Source organism: Phyllostomus hastatus, unplaced genomic scaffold (assembly GCF_019186645.2).
Source record: "Phyllostomus hastatus isolate PE091 unplaced genomic scaffold, TTU_PhHast_1.1 phas_contig_17, whole genome shotgun sequence".
Lineage (NCBI taxonomy): Eukaryota > Metazoa > Chordata > Mammalia > Chiroptera > Phyllostomidae > Phyllostomus > Phyllostomus hastatus.
Genome location: NW_025333664.1, coordinates 24,539,406 through 24,557,442, shown reverse-complemented (window position 1 = coordinate 24,557,442; position 18,037 = coordinate 24,539,406). Strand labels below are relative to the sequence as shown.

Genomic DNA, 18,037 nt, shown 5'->3' with positions numbered 1-18,037 from the left:
CCCCTCTTGTGAGGTACCAGCATAAATGCTTTATTGTCACCCTAGGCAGGTAGGGCTGTTGCATGCTAGGGTGGGCATAATGGCACATTGAGTTAACTGGCAGAGCTGAGACCAGTCCTTAAGTGTTCCCTCTGTCCTAGTGCACTGGCCACCCCCCTCCCCCACTTTTGTGGCTGGGATAAGATTCAAGTGGGTCATTTACAGGCTGTCTTGGGGCCTTCCCAGGATGAGTCATCTCTCTTGAAGCAAGGCCCGCCCCCAGCATGCTACTTCCCCCACATTCCCTCATAATCACCTTGTACCCTCCTCCTCTAATATCAGCCTGCTACTGCCCTTTGTCCACCTAACACTCGTACTTGAGTGTCAGCACCACGCCCTGGAAGGGCCTACTACCCCTGTCCCTCTTGTCAGCTTCCGGTCATTTTTCTGTGGCACAAGGCTGCTCTTCCCAGCTGCCTGTGTGGGCCGAGTCCATCCGTCAGGCCCAGCAAACCTCCTTGCTCCTGTAGCAGCCTTGTTTCGGCTCACCCTCCCAACTGCATCCACCCCCCACCCTCCGCCCCCACACTAAGTTCAGGCCAGGGCCAGTCTTATGGTACATTCTGCCTTAGGAGTCACGTGTTTGTTCCCTGTGGGAGTGCTGAACAAGTCTCGACCTCAGTCCTTGGCAGAGCCCTTCAGCCCTACAGTCTACGGGCCAGGGCCCACTCCCAAAGCCAGAGCCTCTGGTGTGTCTCCACCCACCCTCCCGTGACCTCCGCTGCCCCGGCAAGGGGGCGGGGCCAGGCAGTACCCGCCGGCACCTCCTTCAATTGGAAAGAAAGTCGATGGTGGCGCGCACTGAGCGATTGGTGCTGACGTCGACCGCGGTAACCTTAATCTCGGTGTCGCCAAACTGCATGGCAGCACGGATCTCGCGGCGGCCCGGGGGCGTACCGGCCGGGCCACTGTCGGTGGGCGTGGGTTCGAGCTCGAGGCTGAGTGCACCACACTTGCGCACACCGGGGTCGGTGATGAAGCGCGCGTCCTCGGCGGCGCAGCAGTACAGGTTGATGAGCACGCGCCGCTGGCCAGGGCGTGCGGGGCAGTAGCTGCGGCGTACCTCTTCGCCCAGGGCCACCGACTGCTCCGCAGCTACAAAGCGCTCAAAAACATCGGTGCACCAGCGGCGGCCGTCGCGGACCAGCAGCTTGTCTGGAGGGTGCCGCCCATCCACGAAGCGGTTGAGCACACCCACGCCGTAGGTGAGAGGCGAGCGGCGCACCCGCACCACTCCCGGGGTCTGCCCGAACAGCACGGCACCCTTGAGGATTGTGAGGCCCACGTCATGCGGGACCACCACGCGCAGGCCGCGGGGACCGAGCGCGGTCTGCACCGCATGCTGCAGCACAGCCGACTCGGCAAAGCCGCCCACCAGGAACAGCAGCTTCACACCGTGCACCTCCGGCCGTGCCAGCAGCGCCTCTGCGGGATGGGGTGGAGAGGTGGGGTAAGAAGGAGGGTAGGCGAGGAGAGGGACGCATAAGCTGTTGAGGCCACGGGCACCTCCCCTCCACCTGCCTGGCAATTAGAAAATAGTCATTTCAACTATAAAACGGTTGCCGGGTTTTGATGAAAGAAAACACTGAGCGCATTCACTCAAGGGCTCCTGGTCGCGCCTGCAATGCACTCTTCCCTCCACGTGGAGGACCTGAGGGAAGGATATGCCTACTGCTTGCAAGACATTGAGCTCACCTTCTAGATACTTCAACTTATTTTATTCCCTGTGATAACAGTTTGGGGAACCCAGTACTATCACCCCACTGTAAATTGGAAAATAGGCACCAGAGATCATTTAACTTGGCAAGATTCTTCATTCCTCCTAGCTCTTACTCCCCAGTGCACTGACCCCTTCAGGCGTTCCAGATGATTCTGGGCCTCGTTCCAGTGTGTGGATGTGTGGAGGTTTCCAGGCACCAACAGAGGCAGTTATTCCTGCCCTTGGAAGTGTATGTGGGGGTAAGTGGAGGACCAAGCTCAGGTGCTCACCTATGTGCTGGATGATGCCGCTGACCGTGGGCTGAAAGAGCTCGTTCATGGCCTCACAAGACATCCTGAGCATCCCCTGTGAGGACCACTTCACGAAGTTCACGCTGCAGGGGAAGGGGGCACAGGCCCATGTATCAGTGTCCTGGGTCCCACTGTGGCTCCAGGCCCATGTGCCTGGGCACGGGCTGCATGTTGTGTGTTACCCCAGCCCCACTCCCTCAGGGGCTTTAGTCAGGGCCTGCTTCTGTTCTAGTCATGAAGTTCCAGGAGAGGGGCCTCCCGTCCCTCCTGTGTTGGCATGGTGTGTGTGTGTGTGTGTGTGTGTGTGTGTGCGCACGCGCATGCACGCACGTGTGGCTGGGGGGCAGGAGGAGATAGACATTGGCTCTTTCCCTGGGTCCACAATTCTCTTGCCCCAGCTGGGGCTGTGAATTCCAGCTGGGCTACTCATGCACCACTCCCTGCCACCAGATTGGCCACAGGTGTGCAAGCGGTGGTGCATCAGGCTGACTCCCACTGACATCAGCCCAAAGCTCCTGCTGCCAGAGCAGGCACTGAGACAGCTATACCCCCTGTAGCCCACACCCTCCCTCACGGGGACGTTCCTCATCTGCACACCCTGCCTGAGCCTGTGGTCCTCCCAGCCCACCTGCTCCTGCGTAGGGCTGTCTCCACGTTGTGGCCTCGCTGCTTGCGGTAGAAGTCGATGAAGGAAAAGGGCAGTGAGATGTTGAGCGCCCCCACACGGTGAGGGCCTGCCGTGCGTTTGCGGGCTTCGAAGGCTATGGTCAGATCCACCCAGGCTGCTGGCCGTTGCCTTTTGAATGTGGCGATGAAGTCCTCGCCGAAGATACGACCCAGCAGCTGCTCGAAGGCCAGGTCCACGCCCACAGCGCCATAGGGACCACCTTGGGTGGGGCAGGAGATGGAAGGGAAGTCAGTGCAGACCCTGCCACCAGGGGCTTTCGTGGGCTGGGTATCAAGGGCCCTGCCTGCCTACTCACCTGACGCCTTGTAGAGCTCCTTGAGGGTGCCATGGGGCTGCTCCAGCTGGTGCACAGTCAGGTCCACCGTGCCTCCCCCGCAGTCTGCCACCACGTAGCGGTCTCCTGCAGCAGTGAGCAGGGCCACACGCTTGAGGCCTGCCTTGCATCCTCAGCCCTGCGCCCCCTCCCTACCAGCCTCCAGCCCTGCCCCTGGTCTTGAGTCTTGCTTGGGGTGGCAATGTGGAGGTGTGAAAAGCTTTAGGTGCTTGAACCTAAGGCCACCAGGTAGGGGCACAAGATGTGTGTTGGGGAATGGTCCAGGGCTCTGAAACCCCTTCCACGAAGCATCCCTGGGGGAGGAGAGTGACTTAGGAGTGTTAGAGGCTGTGAGTGGGGTGGGGGTGCATGAGACTGTGAGGGGGATGCCAGGTTAGGTATAGCAGATGGAGGATTTGTAGGGGCTGGAGACAGCTTTGTGAATGTTTCCTTCCTGCTATCAGTATATGGTGTCCCATAGGGCCCAGGACACATCCCACTGGTCTCCTATCTCCCCACCTGCTTGCATCTCTGCCCACAGCTCTCCGACCCCCGACTCCACCAGGAACGTGCGGCTGTGACGGGACCTTCGCAGCTGCTCACGGGCTGGGGGTCGAAGGACACCAGGACAGCGAGGTTAGTAGGAGGTGCCTCAGCTACCACTCAGTCCTCAGCCTCCTGACAACACCCTCCGTGAGCACCTGAGGCAGCCAGTGCTCCTGAACGCCTGCTCCACTCCTGAATGGGAGAGGGCAGCGGTGACCCCCAAAGGGTCTGGAGAAAGCTCATGGGGTGATCCCATGCTCCATAACCAACAGCTGAGGGGAAGTATTTCTGGCTGCAGGACCAGAGCTCAGGTTGTGGCAAAATCAGGGTTAGGAGGGTTTTGAGGAGCCGTGTGTGTGTGCAGGTAGGTCTTGAGGGACCCAGGGGGCTCAGGACTTGGAACCTCTCCCTGTCATGGTAAACAGGGTTGACTACAGCCGTCTCAGTGCCTGGTCCCGGCAGCAGGAGCTTGGGGCTGATGTGGGGTGGGGGTAGGGGGGAGAACAGTTGATGTGCCAGGGGCGGAGGGGAGGAGACAATGGTTGTTTAGGGGGAAGCTCCTGCAGACCTCCCCTTCGGCTCAGAGTAGGGGCTGACTTCCTCCTTTGTCCAGTGCCCAAGCACCCCACCAGACTCCCACTCAGGGCTAGCCTGAGCCCTGCCCTCCTCAGACAGTGTTCCCCTAGGGAAGGGTGAAGCCCTGGGGCTTCTCCAGGTAGGGGGCCTCTCCTTCATGCAGGACATGCCTGAGCTTCTGGTCTCAGTGACCCTCTGATCCTTCGGGGGCGACTGTCTCCAAGCCCACCACTGCAGGCAGCTCACCTTGTCGGAAGCTGGAGTCGATGGAGCGGCGCTCGCCCAGGCGCCCGCTGCCCGGGGCCCGGCTACTCAGGTCCAGGAGCTGGTGCAGACGCAGCTTGCGGCAGTAGACAGAGGCGGCCTCAGGCTCCAGGGCGATGAGTAGCTGCTCTGCATTCTCTCTGGACACCAGACCAGCCTGGGGATAGGTGGTGGGCAGGGAGGGCCAGGAGCACCATGGGCTGTCACACCTAAGGTGGCCCCTGGGGCAGGCAACGAGGGCCTGTGGGGCTCCCACCTCCTCCCCATCACGCCCACTCATGCTAGGCCTCTCAGGCCCCTCCATTCTGCACAAATTGGGAGCTGCCTCGCACTCAACCTGTGACTAAGCTGGGCAGGGGCATGGCCATGGCCAAGAACACCATGGGGTTCCCCAGCAGGAAGAGACCCTAGAAAGTGAAAACCTGGACTGCCTGGGATCTGTGCTTCTGAGCTGCCCAAGGTGGCCTGGGCCACAACAAGGTCCCCTTCACAGGAGCAGGACAGACTGGCCAGCTGGGCCCTGGCTGAAGGATCAGTGGAAACTCTACACAGTGTGTGTATGTGCGGGGTGGGGGGCAAGTAATGGGCAGACCCACACTCAAAGGAGATGGGGGCCCTTTTAGCCCACTGAATCCTCCGCCTCCACCAGCCGGTGTCAGGCAGTGGCCACAGGTCTCCCCACTCCCAGGAGAACTCTGTTCCTGGGGAATCTAATGTAGGAGGAAGGAAACTCTTAACAGTGAAATTTCAGGCACCAAGACAGGTCAGTGTGGGGGAGAAAAACACTTGGAGCTGTTACTTCCTGCGTCAGGATGGGGGAATCCCTGTGGAAAGTCCTTTATGGTTTTGTGAGATTCCCTGCATTCTGACCAGGTGGGGGATGGGGATGGGTAGGTGCTGATACTTCCTGCCCAGGGCCAGCCCTTCCTGAGCTGGCAGCTGAGGAACCACGTGGGAGGAAACAGGGCGGGTAAACTGGCAGGAGGGGCACTGTGGTTGGAGGGGTGTTTGTGCTGGCTGGGCACAGCCTCACTGCCATGCTGGTCTTTGCAGGGGTATGTCCCCTAGGCTCAGGGTTGGCTCTTTCCAGAGACAAGCATAGGCACCAGGGGCATGCCTGATGCCTGGGTATGTGTATGTGGGCTGGTGGCCCTGGTATCTTCCAAGGGGTCTACAGGCAGGCCCGAGATCCCTTTTGTAGGTCCAAGGGTGTCCTGAGAACCCAGGGTCAGGACCAAGCAATGAGTCTTGCTCTGGAAGGCTCTGTTCCCTTTTCCTCCCATCTCTAGGGAGAGGGGGTTCCTGAGCTGCACCCATCATTTCTCCAGGCCTTTGGTTATCTCTCATGGTAGAAAACCAGCAAACATTGGCCCAGGTCACCTCTCTCCAGTTTCATAGTCCTATTTCCTGTGCTTAAGAACTCACAGTATTTGGGGCCGTGGTGGTGGTGGTGGTCCTGAACACACTGGTGCTGGCTCAGGCGGGTGTTCTCCGTGCCCTGCCCAGCTGTGGGAGTGTTGGCTGCAGTGGGCTCACAGAGCTGCCCTCAGCTGAACGGGGACCACCTCACTCGGGGAGGATTCCCCCTGTTCCGCAGTAACTAGTGACACACTGATATGGGTGCACAAAAAAACCAGCCCCCTCACCTCACCATGGCCAACTTTGGGCTACAGTTCTCCCTCCAGAGCTCTCCACGGGATCAGGCTGAGGCCAGACTCCAGCTGAGGCCACATCCTGTCCTCCTCACCCTGTTTCTCCCAAGAGCCCTTCTTCAATAGACCAATGCACACGAATCCCCATCTGGGGCTCTGCTTTCAGGAAAGCTGACTTAAGACACTAGCTAAGCTGGCCAGGGCTGTGCCTCTTGTCCCTCAGCCCTCTCCCTGCAACCCGCCCCATCCCTCAGTGGCAATGACCCTCCAAAATGCCCAACAGGGAAGGCTGGAGGTCTTTCTTTACACAATGAATCTGTGGCCCCAAGAGTGGTGGGGTGAATGAAGGTGTGTATGGGGCTATCCCTGGGGCCCTGCCAAGCAACATCCACGGTCTCGCCTGCATGGCCTCACCAGGTAGGCAGCCTCCCGCATGAACTGCTTGGCTGGCTGTTTCCAGATTGCAGGCACGGTCAACACCCAGCGTACAGTGTCCTTCTCCGGCAGCGATGGGCACTGCTCTCTCAGCTCCTGGTGCAGGAGAGGGCAGTGAGAGAAGTAGCTGGCTTGGGTGAGAGGAGGTGTCTTCAGCCCTCAGTGGGAGCTGGAAGACCTAGTCAAGCCTCAAGAAGGACTTCCCAGTGGAGTTGGAAAAATCTAACACTACTCCCTCCACCAACGCCCATATGCCTGATGTAGGCTGTACAAGACAGGAAGGCAGGAGAGGAGAACACGACCTCTGACAGCAGCTACCCATCGGGGGCGCAGGGGATGGGCTAAGGGGAAAAGATGGACTCGGGGGTCCCTTGACTGCAGTGGGCAGCGATGGAGCCGCGCACCTGAAGGGCGTGCTCCTTGAAGAAGCGCAGGGCATGGGCGAACACCTCCAGGGCAGGCATCTTCTTTCCATTCACTGCCTCCAGCTGCGTCTTCAAGGTGAGATCCTGGCAGGGACACAGGGCAACTCTGTAGGAGGCTCTAGTTCTGCCCCCATTTCCTGACGACCTCTCTCTCTCTTAAAATCACCCCGTTCCCTGGTGCTTCCCTCACTGGCATCATCTGAATTTGGCTCTAATCTCACATTGGTTCAGCCCCCTCTTTAGCCCCGCCCCTCCCGTAACGCTATCCCCGGCCCCGCCCCCATTCTTTATTTCTAACCTCCGCTCCCTTAGCCACCACACCCCGCCCCTCCTCCCCTTTTAGCTTCGCCCACCCTCCGTTAGGCCTGCCCCTTCTCTTCCAGCCCCGCTTCCCAGTGTAGAGCAGGTCCTGAGCCGGGACGTGACTCACAGTGGCGCTATGGATCTTCATCTTGAACTTCTCAAAGTAGAGCCAGTCCCGTGCCTCCTCAGGGTCTAGATCGTGGTAATAATCACGGGCAGTGTAGCCAAAGCTGTGAAAGGCACCCTCCGGGGTCAGCAGGAGGCAGGTGGGTGTCTTCTGGTGCGCCACACCTGGGTCCCCGCCCTCCCATTTCCTGCGGAGACACAGGTCTATCAGTGGGGTCAGCAGCAACGCTCTCTTTGCGAGGTTGGATGATGGCTCTGTGATGGTGTGTGACCTTCGCAGGCCACTTAGCTTTCCCCAGTCTCAGTCTTCCAGCCTGTGAAATGGGAATAATAACAGTACCTGCCTCTTAGGGTTCTTGTGAAGATGAGGATGTGCTCAGCATCCAGTTAAATCTCTTTGAATGCTGCTCTTATAGGATCCTCCCTATCTGTGGGGCCACGGATCCACCCAACACTCTCAGTCCCCGCTCTCAAGAGGTATACCATTTGACCTCGCCTCCCTGCACTCTCCACTCGGAGATGCAAGCGTTCATCCATCCATCAGCCTGGGTCTGGCCTCCTGGTGCGTCTCTCCAGCAGCCTAGCAGAGGCCTTCTCCCAGCCAGCTGTCTTGCCCTGCTCAAGGCTGTCCTCCACAGCCAAGCTCATTCATGACATTCCTACCCACCTCAGCAGCTATCCCCCAGTTCACTGCACCTCTGTCAGACCCCCAAAACCTGAATGAGATTCCAAACCTCTCTGTCCACAGGTGCATCTGGACCTCGACCCAGAACTCCCTGCCCCGTTCTCTGGCCTAGAAAATCCTTCCCCCCTTCTTCTGCCTTCCCTGGTGCCCTGACCCTTCTAGGCCAGCTCACCACTGTGGCCCTTTGGGGAAGGAGCTGGGGATCCAGGCAGAAGGAACAGTGTGTGGAAAGGCTTCGTGGTGTGAAAGAACAGGAGGGCTTGCTGGAGGTTAGCTCAGTGTGCAGCAGGAGAAACACAGGAGCGCTAGGAAGGACATCAAATGCCAGATCGGAAGTCTATCGTGGTGGGGTTTGGGTTGGGGAGTGAAAAGGCATGACCATAATTGCCTTTAGAAAGGCCACTGGTCCCCGTGTAGCAACAGACTGGAGAGGAGGGAGGACAGAGAAGAAAAACTGCCCAAGCGAGAGAGGATGGTGGCCGTGGAGACAAGTGGGTGGGTAGGTACTCCAGAGATAGTAGGGAGACAGAAATGATGGGACGTGGTGGCTGCTAGGCATGGGGAGGGCCTGGGAAGAGGCCAGAATGTCCCCCAGTGACTTCCTACGATTGTCCCCTGCACAGGACAGAGACAGTGTCCTTGGCTCCTGCATGGGGCCCAGCATGGCCTTGGCTGCTGTGTGCCAACTCCTACAGGGCTGTAAACGCTCAGGGCTCCTGACTGCATGTGGATGAGGAGGGGGCAGAGAAAGGGGAACGACAGTCCAGGCTCATGAAGGTCAGGTCCCTGTATCTTTGGGGCAATGACCTTTCTGTCTGTCTCTCCATCCACCCTTCCATCCAGCCTCCCAGGCCCTGAGGAAGGTCCCTGATCCCCCATTCGAGTCTGGGCTGGGAGCTTTGGGGTCTTCTATAGCTCCACTTACTGGCTGCAGCCCCGCTAACATACATTCCAAGGATCCGGGTGGGCAGGTCTGGAGGGAGTGTTCAAAGAAATGTGTGTTTGAACAGCACTCGACATCAGAATAGACTTTTCGAACACCTCTTTCCAAACAACTGTGTGACTTGAGTCAACCCGGTTAACCCTCTGATCCTTCACGTCCTTGGTTTTCATTTGCGGGATTGGACATGGGAATCTGCCCCATAGAAACCCCAGCACAAGTTTTCCAGGCAGGAGACTCATTGCAGTACTGTTTGTAACAGCGAGAATTCAGAGAGCCCCCCAAACTGCCAGCGGAAGGATGGGTACATTACAACACATCCACACTATGAAGTACGTGGCAACTTGAAAAGAAAGCAGTAGCTCTACGTATGGACGTGAAACATCCACAAAACAGCGATGAAAGTTTAAAGTAAGGCAAATTGCATGACAACCCACTTTTATTTAAAAACACACATATATACAAGTATGTGTGTTTGTGTTTGTATACAAGCCCAGATATCTGTGCATTTTACGCTATGTTTGCTATAGCTCAAGAAATTGTTTTCAAGTGAAAAACAGAGCCCGACATTTGCTGCCGAGGGCGGGGAGCTGCTCCAGGAGAGGCTGAGGGCCCAGGCCTGGGGCCGTCCTCTACCCTGGTGCCCCAGAGGGAGCCTAGACTTGGAGTGGGAGGAGCTCGGAGGGTGCCTCGAGTCTCCTCAGTGGCAGTACTTCTGGGACCAGGCCCATCCCAAGGTGTGAGGACACCCCCCACCCCCATCTCCGAGCCCAGTGGCCCTCACCTCATCATGTGGATGGCCTCAGGGTCACTGGCAAAGCTGAAGGCATAGCCACTGGATGTGGTACCAAAGTCGATGGCCACCACCACGGAGAAAGAGGCCTGCTGGGGGGCTCGGGCCTCAGGCTTCTGCAAGTGCAAGAGCTAGAGTCAAGGACAGCCCAAGGGCCAGGCTGACTGTCCATGGGAGCTCCACCCTCCCCTGCCCGTGATCTAAACCAGCCTTGGTTCACCCCACCCACCCACCCGCCCGCCTGGGCTCCCCTCCCTTTTCAGGCTCCAGGCTGATCTCTAGAGATGCCAAATGCCTCTTAGGTAGCCCTGTGCAGCTTTTGGCTCAAGCCCCTGCTTCCCTACTTCTGGTTCTCTGCCCACCTTCTGTCAGTACTGCCTTAGCCCCACCCCCATCTCACACCCTTTCACAGCCCGGGCCCAGCTGGGAGCAATTACGCTCCTCCAGACAGCTTCTCAGCACAGGGACCAGTGTGTGTTTGACCCTCTTGCTCTTTGTGGCCACAGTGACACAACCAGGCTGTCTCTCAGAGTACAGAGGCCCTGTGCACGTGCCCAGAGTGCTCCCTGCCTTCCCCTAGGCCAGGCCCGGGCTCCCTGAGAACAAAGGGGTCCCCGGGCCGGGTAACTAGGGTGAGGCCGTCTGGGGTGAGATGCCCCAGGGAGCTTGGGGAGGGCTGTGTCCTGGATACTTCAAGGGAGTAATTTCCAAACTGTTTTCTTAGCAACGTGTCTCCTCTTCCCCAGATATAACTTGTATTTAGGTGGAGCTGTAGTCAACAGGAGGGGGAGCAACTCTGGGGGGCTCAGTCCAGACCTTGGAAAACTACAGGCTCAGAAACACACCCGCCCCGGGAGGCTGGCTGCAATGGCCTCTGGATGTCATCCTGGAGGGGGAGGTTGGGGTGTTAGCGTGTGGGGCTCACCTCAGCAGAACTGTTACCCTATGGCCCAAGGTCACTTAAGACTGACCCTTCTGCAGAGAACATGACTTGTGTGTGCTGGGGCAGGAGGCCGGGTGGCCCCCCCCCAGGCCCGGCTAGGGCTGTGCCAGACGCCGGGCCTTGCTCTCCAGAGCACCAGCCCCCCGCTCCAAGACCCCCAGGCCACCCACTGCCCAGATCCCCAGTCCAGGCTTACTGGAGACTGAGAAGGTGTGAGGGGCGCAATGCCACAGCTTTCCTGGGTCCTTGGGGAGCCGGGTGGGCTAGGAATTGGGGACCGCTCTGGGCTGGAGCCTGCAAAGAGAGGGCAAGTCACTCTGTCGCAGTCAGGGTAGGTGGCTGGTGACTGGGCCTCAGGCCTGGGAGGTTCTCCCATCAGCCCTTGGTGGGCCAAGGCAAGGGGTACCCTGCTGAGGAAGGGGGACTGGGTGGGAGGGGAGGAAGGATGAGACAGAGGCAGGAGCAGGCTGAGGGCTTGTCATCAGTGCGAGGTGACCATCCCTGGAGGACAACCCGTGGCTCAGTGGGGACTCCTCATCTCCCGCAGCACCCCTCAGACCCAGTGGGGGCGGGGAGGGACGGAGAAGCACTGTGGGGTTGTGGGAGACTGAGTTTGAAGGTAGAAGGGCAGAGGAGATGGGGTGGCTGGAGAAACCAGAAAGGTGGGGGAACTTCGAACCCAACTGCTCAGGGTTCTGGTCAGAACCTGAGGGAGCAGCCCCCTCTCCTCACCCCCAAGGCCAAGGACAAGCCCTGCTGGCTGCCTGCTGAGAATGAAGGTGGGGCAGCCCCTCCTCCAGTCCTGAGGGCTGTCCGCAAAAGTGGGAAGTGGATCCCAAGTCGTCCCTGCCCCTCACACTTACACCTGAAGCCAGGGTCAGGGGCATGAGGCCTCCCGAGACCCCCTCAAAGGCCTGAGCTGAGCTGGGCCTTTGTTGGAGGGAAGCAGCGCAGCCCCCATTGGGCAGCTCGAAGCCTAGACTGGAGGCTCGGGGAGCTCAGGGGTCTGTCTGGCTGGACATCCCCCAGGCATGGGCGGCAGCCTGTCACCACCACACTGGGCTGCACTGAGGGCCTCTGGGAGGAGGACTGGGGCTGCCCTGAGATTCATGGATGGGGATGGGGAGGCAGTGGGGTCTGGCATGAAGACCCAGGGACAAAGCAAACTGGTCTGTGTGGCTTCCGGCCGACTCAGGCTCAAGGCCTGTGCTCCCTCAGCGGCTGCCCTGGCATGTGGCCCCGAAGGCTCCCAGTCTTTCCTGGTGTGGAGAAACCCTGAGAACGTACTCGAGGGGCTGATAATGTGGGGGGCTCTACAAAGTGCCTGGACAGAGCTGGAGTCTGTCCTGGGGTGCTGGAGAGGGCAGGGACACAGTGGTCACACCCTCAGGGCTCCCTTTCCTTGGGTGGCCAGCATGGGCTTAGGCCCTGCCACCAGCTCCAGCTTGAGGGGCCAAGTCGCCGTGCTGCTTGAGCCTGGGAAGGGAGGCAGGAAGGAAGGCCCAGCCCACCAGGTCTTTGTGAGTGGACTTCCTGAGGAGTGTCCCTCCTGCCTCCTGGCTTCCCACGCCTGCAGAGAGGCCACAGGCAGATGCATACACACACACACACAGAGTTCTGTGGACACAGATCTGCTTGCCGACATACACACTCTCACTCAAGGCCCCGAGCAAGGCAATCTGCTCACACAGGGACACACACACACACACACACACACACACACACACTCACACCAGGTCCTGTGCACACAGACCCTGAATAAACCATGCATATGCATGCAGTTCCTTGCACACAGAACTGCTCTGCACACTCACACACTAACAGATGTGCAGGGGGTCCCACAAACAGATATGTCCTATGTGCACACTCGTGTGAAGTATGCACAAATGCACACACATGCACAGTCCTGTGTGCACCACCCTCCCTATATACACACATGCTCTCAGGAACTTCTGGGAGAGGCACCCCTCTTCGGACTGGGGTGCGTCTCAGTGTAGGGGCAAGTGGAGTGGTGGGTGGGGGCAGAGGTCAGGGGGCTCTTACCGATGTACAGCCCCTGCAGGCCCAGCTCCGGGACGGCCAGCATCTTTGCAGGCCCGGGCACTGTGAACAGGAACAGACATGCAGAATGGTGTTTACTTGTTCTGTTGTTCCCTCATTGAACGTTTTATTTCTTTACTTTAGGCTGGAGTCCTTGGAAGCAAGTTCCAGACTTCATGTTGCTTCACCTATAAATTCTTTGGTACGTTTCTCCAACAGACAGACTTCCAAATGCGTCGCCCGTACGCCTTGCCGCGCGTTAACAAAAATAAGGATAATTCCTTAATCTCATCTAGTGACCTGTCCCACAGGCCCAGCTTCCCTCAAAAAGGTCTTTTTAACAGGCGCCTTTAACAGGAATCAGGACGCTCCTGACTGTTTTCGGTGCCCACTCTGTGCCAAGTGCTGGGGGGCATCCGAGGCCCAGAGAGACACGGTCTCTGCCCCAGGAGCCCACAGCCTGGGCAGGGAAGAAACTGACTATAATCAGATAATCACCCAAGTGAATTTGCAGTTACAAAGGATGCTGTCAAGGTCACAGCTGGAAACAAGTGAGGCAGAGAGGGGAGCGTGGGGAGGCTGGGGAGAGGGGCTAGGCCAGCCCCACTCTGCAGGCGGGCCCTCCTGGCCCCTATTTTAGGTTTGGTTTTACACAAACAGTGACGGCAAACCTTGAAAGGTTTGAAGCAGCAGCAGAGGTGGGGGCATGACTCGATGTGCGTTTTTTAAAATCCCTCTTGCTCTATGGGGAGTGTGGATGGCAGAGGGCGAAATGGAAGCAGGAGCCCACTCAGGGCTCCAGGCGCCCGATGATGGTTATGGCTGTGTGTCTGGAGACAGAAGCAGAGAAGCTCAAGTTAGAGGTTGAAGCCAACAGGGCTGACAGAGGATGGCTGGATTGGATATGGGGGATTGGGAAGAAGGAGCCGTCAGGGATGATGACATTGTCTGGTTCAAACTGGGAGGTGGGTGATGAGATGGAGAACACTGGAGAAGCACAGCGGGGAGGGGCCGTGTTCTGGGTGCAGTTCCGAAACTTCTGGGGCACAGTATAGACCAAGTGGTCAGAGGATACGCGATCTAGATGTCAGGGAGGAGCTGAGGTGGAGACGTGAGTCTGGGGGTCATTGGCAGACAGCAGAGTGGAGGGAGGAAAAGGAAGGGAACCCGCACGTAAGGCCTGACTTGAGGAAGGTGGGTGTGCTGAGGAGACCAAATGCCTGCGGTGGTTTCATGATAATTGTGGTTGTTCCATGAGACTGGAAACACCTGTTTGAATGCCCCAGGGCCGCATTTCTGTGGGATGATGGAGATGCAGTGGGAGTCAGGCAAGGCGTGAGCAAGGGCAAGAGAAGAGAGCTGGCACTCCCAGGAAGGTGGCTGAGATCAGCAGCTGATGTGCAGGCAGGACCTGGGGAACAAACAGAAAGCCAGAGCCCACTCTCCCTCTATGTATCCAGTGGCCCAATCGGGAAGTTTTGCTAATAGAACACCGACAGACACCGAGCTGGGCACTGTCACTCACGCCCCACCCTCCACTCATACATCCACTCTTGCTCAGGAACAGTTCACACCCACTCAGTCCCATCATACACAGACATGTCCAGGATACTCCCACATGGCCCGCACCATGGATATTTACAGACACACTCAAGCTTGCTATCATTGGGGACACACGATTGGGTGCCCAAGAAGCAGAGTCAGGGGAAAGATAGAGGCTGGTCATGGGCACTCACAGAGCAGCTGGGTGATGCTGAGAAAAGGGAAAGCACATAGACAGGGTGGGTACAGGCTTTGAGAGCCAGGGACAAGAGCCCAGTTCAGGGTGGTGGAGTGGTGTGTTGGAGCTGGTTGCCACTGGCTGGTAGAAGCTGATCTGTACATCTCTTTCCAATTCCACATTCACTGACATCACATTGGTAGCTTAAAATCAGCCACGGTGGGAGCATTTACACCACAGAAATGGGCAAACACTACAAATCAGGTTGTTCTCCCTTTTGCAGAGTTGACTGTAAAACATTTACCAGCATACATTGAATCCAGGCCACAAGGGAGAAGCTGGCAGCCTTATTTGTACCTTGTTTTGATTCTTGAGCAAAAACTCACTGAACATTTTGCCCTGGCTGGTGTGGCTCATTGGGTTGAGCGCCAGCCTGCAAACCAAAGGGTTGCCGGTTCAATTCCCAGTCAGGGCACATGCCTGGCTTGTGGGCCAGCTCCCCAGTGGGTGGCTTGCAAGAGGCAACCACACATTGATGTTTCTCTCCCTCTCTTTCTCCCTTCCTCTCTGCCAGAAAGTAAAATAAATAATTTTTTAATGAAAACAACTTATTGAGCATTTGTGCCAGGTTCTGAGCTAAGTGATGGGGAAACACTTTTTTCGATGAATGAATAGATTTCCTGGACCAAGGCTATTGTAGCTGGACAAGAAACAGTCTACGACTACCAGGAAAGAAGAGTCAGGAGCTGTCACTCTAAGCTGGATTCCACATGTTAATTGGGTGCCTGTAATCTCCCCAGCCGTTTGAAGCTGGTCCAGTTACCCCCATCTCTGGGTGCCCTACACTGGGGTCTCAGGGCTGTCAAGGGCCTATTTGGGCGCCTGGCTGGAGTGCATCCCATGCCTCTCTGAGCCCCAGCACCTTTCCTGCAAAGTGGGTCACGCAGGGGGCTTGTGGGGATCAAGTCCAAGTAAAAAAGGTGGCTGACCAAAGGCAGGGGGTTGGACAGATGTCAGTAATGTTCTTTCCCTTCAGGATGTGGATTCTGAATTTTCTGTCAGAAGATGTTGGTCTTATTGAGAGTTTTATTACAGTCATTCTGCATTCTTTGGGGAGAAAGGGAAGACCAGAATCAGTTGGTGTTGAAGAAGAAGAATCTTGCTGATTTCCTTGAGAGGTGGAGGTAGAAGGGTTGGCAGCCCGTCCATCTCCAGGACACCTCCCCCCCGCCCCCCAACCCCGTGCACACACACCCAGAAACGTTTCAGCAGAATGGGGCTCAGGACAACCTCAGCTCCCAAAAGTTATGTCTGGGCAGAGTCCACAGCTGGAAATGGAGTGAGGTAGGCCTTGCCCCAGGGGCTCACTAATTTCAGACTGGTGATGCTTAGGGTTCAAGAAAATTGGGTGGGGCAGTTTGATTTACACAGAAAGTGACTTCATTTCCTGGCTACAAGCACAGGTTAAACTCTGACCCCAGCCTGACCCCTACCCTACCCACAGACACAGATCCTTAACTCTGCCCATGCACTGGCCCATCCTTGTCCATGGGCTGATGACCCCTACCCTTCGACCTCATATCAACCTCTGATCTTCAGCTTTGCCTTGACTCCTGACACTGACTTCTACCCAGTAGATATGATCTGTCAGTCATTGGGTGGGGCTGAGTGGGGACTGGAAACTGGAGACTCCCATCCTAGAGTGTCCCCCAGAATCACCAAAGCCTAGGACGCCTTGACTGATGGAGAGAATTCTCCAAGGATCTATTCCTGGGATGGGGTGTCAAGGCTGGGTACTTAGGCCCCCCCAGAGCGCTGGGGGCATTTGGTGTTGCCGGATTTCAGGGCTCCACACACACCTGCCCTCGGCCTGTGAGATCTTCCTCCCAGTCATTGGCAGGAAGATCTTCACAGCTCCCCTCTCTCCCCTACACATTTCCAGCCTCTCCCACCCACTGCTCAGCCCCCTGCCAGCCCTTGAATGGAACAGGAATCTGTCCGCAGGCAAAGAGAGGCCACAGGCATTTCTCTTAAGCCAGAGATTGGGTCAACCAGGGCCCAAGGGGCAGATCAGAAACCCTAAAGCCTGCTCTGGTCTGTCTCTGGAGAGGAGCCCTCCGGGAGAAAGACCAGTGAGGGTCTGCCTCCTGTGCTGCCGCAGAGGTGACAGGAATGGCCTCCTGAGGCCCCTCCCGTCCTCAACTTTTCTTTCCATACATCCTGCTCCACCCCCATGGGTCCTCATCATGGGAGCAGCCAGTTCACAAACAACCTCTGTCCCACAGGGTCCAGGCCCTGAAGCCCCTCCCACCGTCCCCCCATCAGTGCCCCATCACCTTCCTCGCCTTCTGGGGCTCCGGAGCTGCCTTTGCGCTCACAGGGAGTCGGTATTTCAGAGCTCTCTCCCTCACAGTCTCTCCCCCACACAAGTCTGCTATGCAGACAGGCTCCCGGGTCCTGCAGGGGGCCCAGACCCCAGCCCACCTGGACCCGGAAGCTAGCCTCACAGAGGGAAACCAGAGGTCCCGGTCAGAAGGCCAGTCCCCAGTCTGGTACCGTGGCACCCCGGCCACCCAGCCGCTCCGGAACTTCTGGGACCACAGGCCCTGAGGCCCCCAATCCAAGATGCTCTCCAACACACACACACACACACACACACACACACACACACTCCCAGGTATCTACCTTAGGTCTAGGGACGTGCCCTCCACAAGGCCCCCTGGAGCAGCCTCCAGCCCCTCACCAGCTCCCCCCGCCCCATCCCACAGCACAGGAGTCTCTCGAGCCCCTCGCTGTCTGCAGAGTGTGTGTGGGGTCCCAAAGTCTGGATGGGAGCCCACAGTCGCAGCCCCGCTCCAGAAAGGAGCTTGCGGATCTGTCCCCAACCCGGACCCCCAAGCTCAGCAGGTTTGTGGTGGGGTCTCAGCCAACAGTCCAGGATGGGAAGGATGGTTAACCTCTGTGCCTTTCTCCTCTCTGCGAGCCCCGCAGCCTCTCGCCCCAGATCTCACCTCCGCCCTCGCGACAGCGCAGTCTGTCCAGCCGCCTCGGTGGCGGCCCCGCAGCCTGTGGCAGCGCCCTGGGCGGCGGCCGCAGCCCTCGACGTGCGCCGGCCCCGCGCCGCCCACCCCGCCCGCCGCCCCCTCCCCCAGGCCGGATGGCCGCTGCGGCTCCGCTGCCGGGTGGGCCCCGCGCTCTCAGCCCAGATGTGCGAGGCCGGGGCGGGGCTTGCCTGCGCGGGGCCTCGCCGAGGGGCCCAGCCTAGTCTGGCGTCCAGGGCCCCTCCCTGAGCCTCCCCTTCTCCTGGCTGCCGGGCTCCGGAGCAGCCCGGGGGGGTGGGGTCGGGGGGAAGGGTGAGGAGGGGAGGTGGAAGGAAAGGAGGAGGAATTCCATACCCTCGTCGGCCTCCTGCGGCTCCGCTGCGGAGGGGCACCCCTGCCTGCCCCAACAGGTCCGCCCCGGGGCTCTGCTTACGCCAGCCCCTCTGGGAAGGCCCTTATGCTCGAGAGGGAAAGCCCACCTTAGACCCCTCCAGTCCC

General features: G+C 58.3%; 1 protein-coding gene across 1 annotated transcript; it reads right to left on the bottom strand.

Moving 5' to 3' along the window:
* Positions 1 to 5: 5 nt before the first annotated feature.
* Positions 6 to 17,630, bottom strand: HSPA12B (heat shock protein family A (Hsp70) member 12B). The gene is made up of 13 exons (XM_045833616.1): positions 17,510 to 17,630; positions 12,782 to 12,841; positions 10,935 to 11,032; positions 9,787 to 9,911; positions 7,379 to 7,565; positions 6,928 to 7,032; positions 6,503 to 6,619; positions 4,419 to 4,593; positions 3,570 to 3,656; positions 3,033 to 3,137; positions 2,678 to 2,936; positions 2,029 to 2,132; positions 6 to 1,464 (listed from the first exon to the last, which is right to left on the bottom strand). Exons 2-13 carry the CDS (start codon positions 12,822 to 12,824, stop codon positions 809 to 811), a joined length of 2,061 nt encoding a protein of 686 aa, XP_045689572.1. The 5' UTR covers positions 12,825 to 12,841; positions 17,510 to 17,630; the 3' UTR covers positions 6 to 808.
* Positions 17,631 to 18,037: the final 407 nt, after the last annotated feature.

What these genes read in the sequence shown, in the direction of transcription:
- HSPA12B (XM_045833616.1), bottom strand. Translation starts at nt 12,824, where the DNA reads ATGCTGGCCGTCCCGGAGCTGGGCCTGCAGGGGCTGTACATCG. An exon ending in TCAAGGAGCACGCCCTTCAG is followed by an intron (nt 6,620 to 6,927) that starts GTGCGCGGCTCC and finishes CTCCTGCACCAG; the next exon opens with GAGCTGAGAGAGCAGTGCCC. An exon ending in CGACTCCAGCTTCCGACAAG is followed by an intron (nt 3,657 to 4,418) that starts GTGAGCTGCCTG and finishes TTCGACCCCCAG; the next exon opens with CCCGTGAGCAGCTGCGAAGG.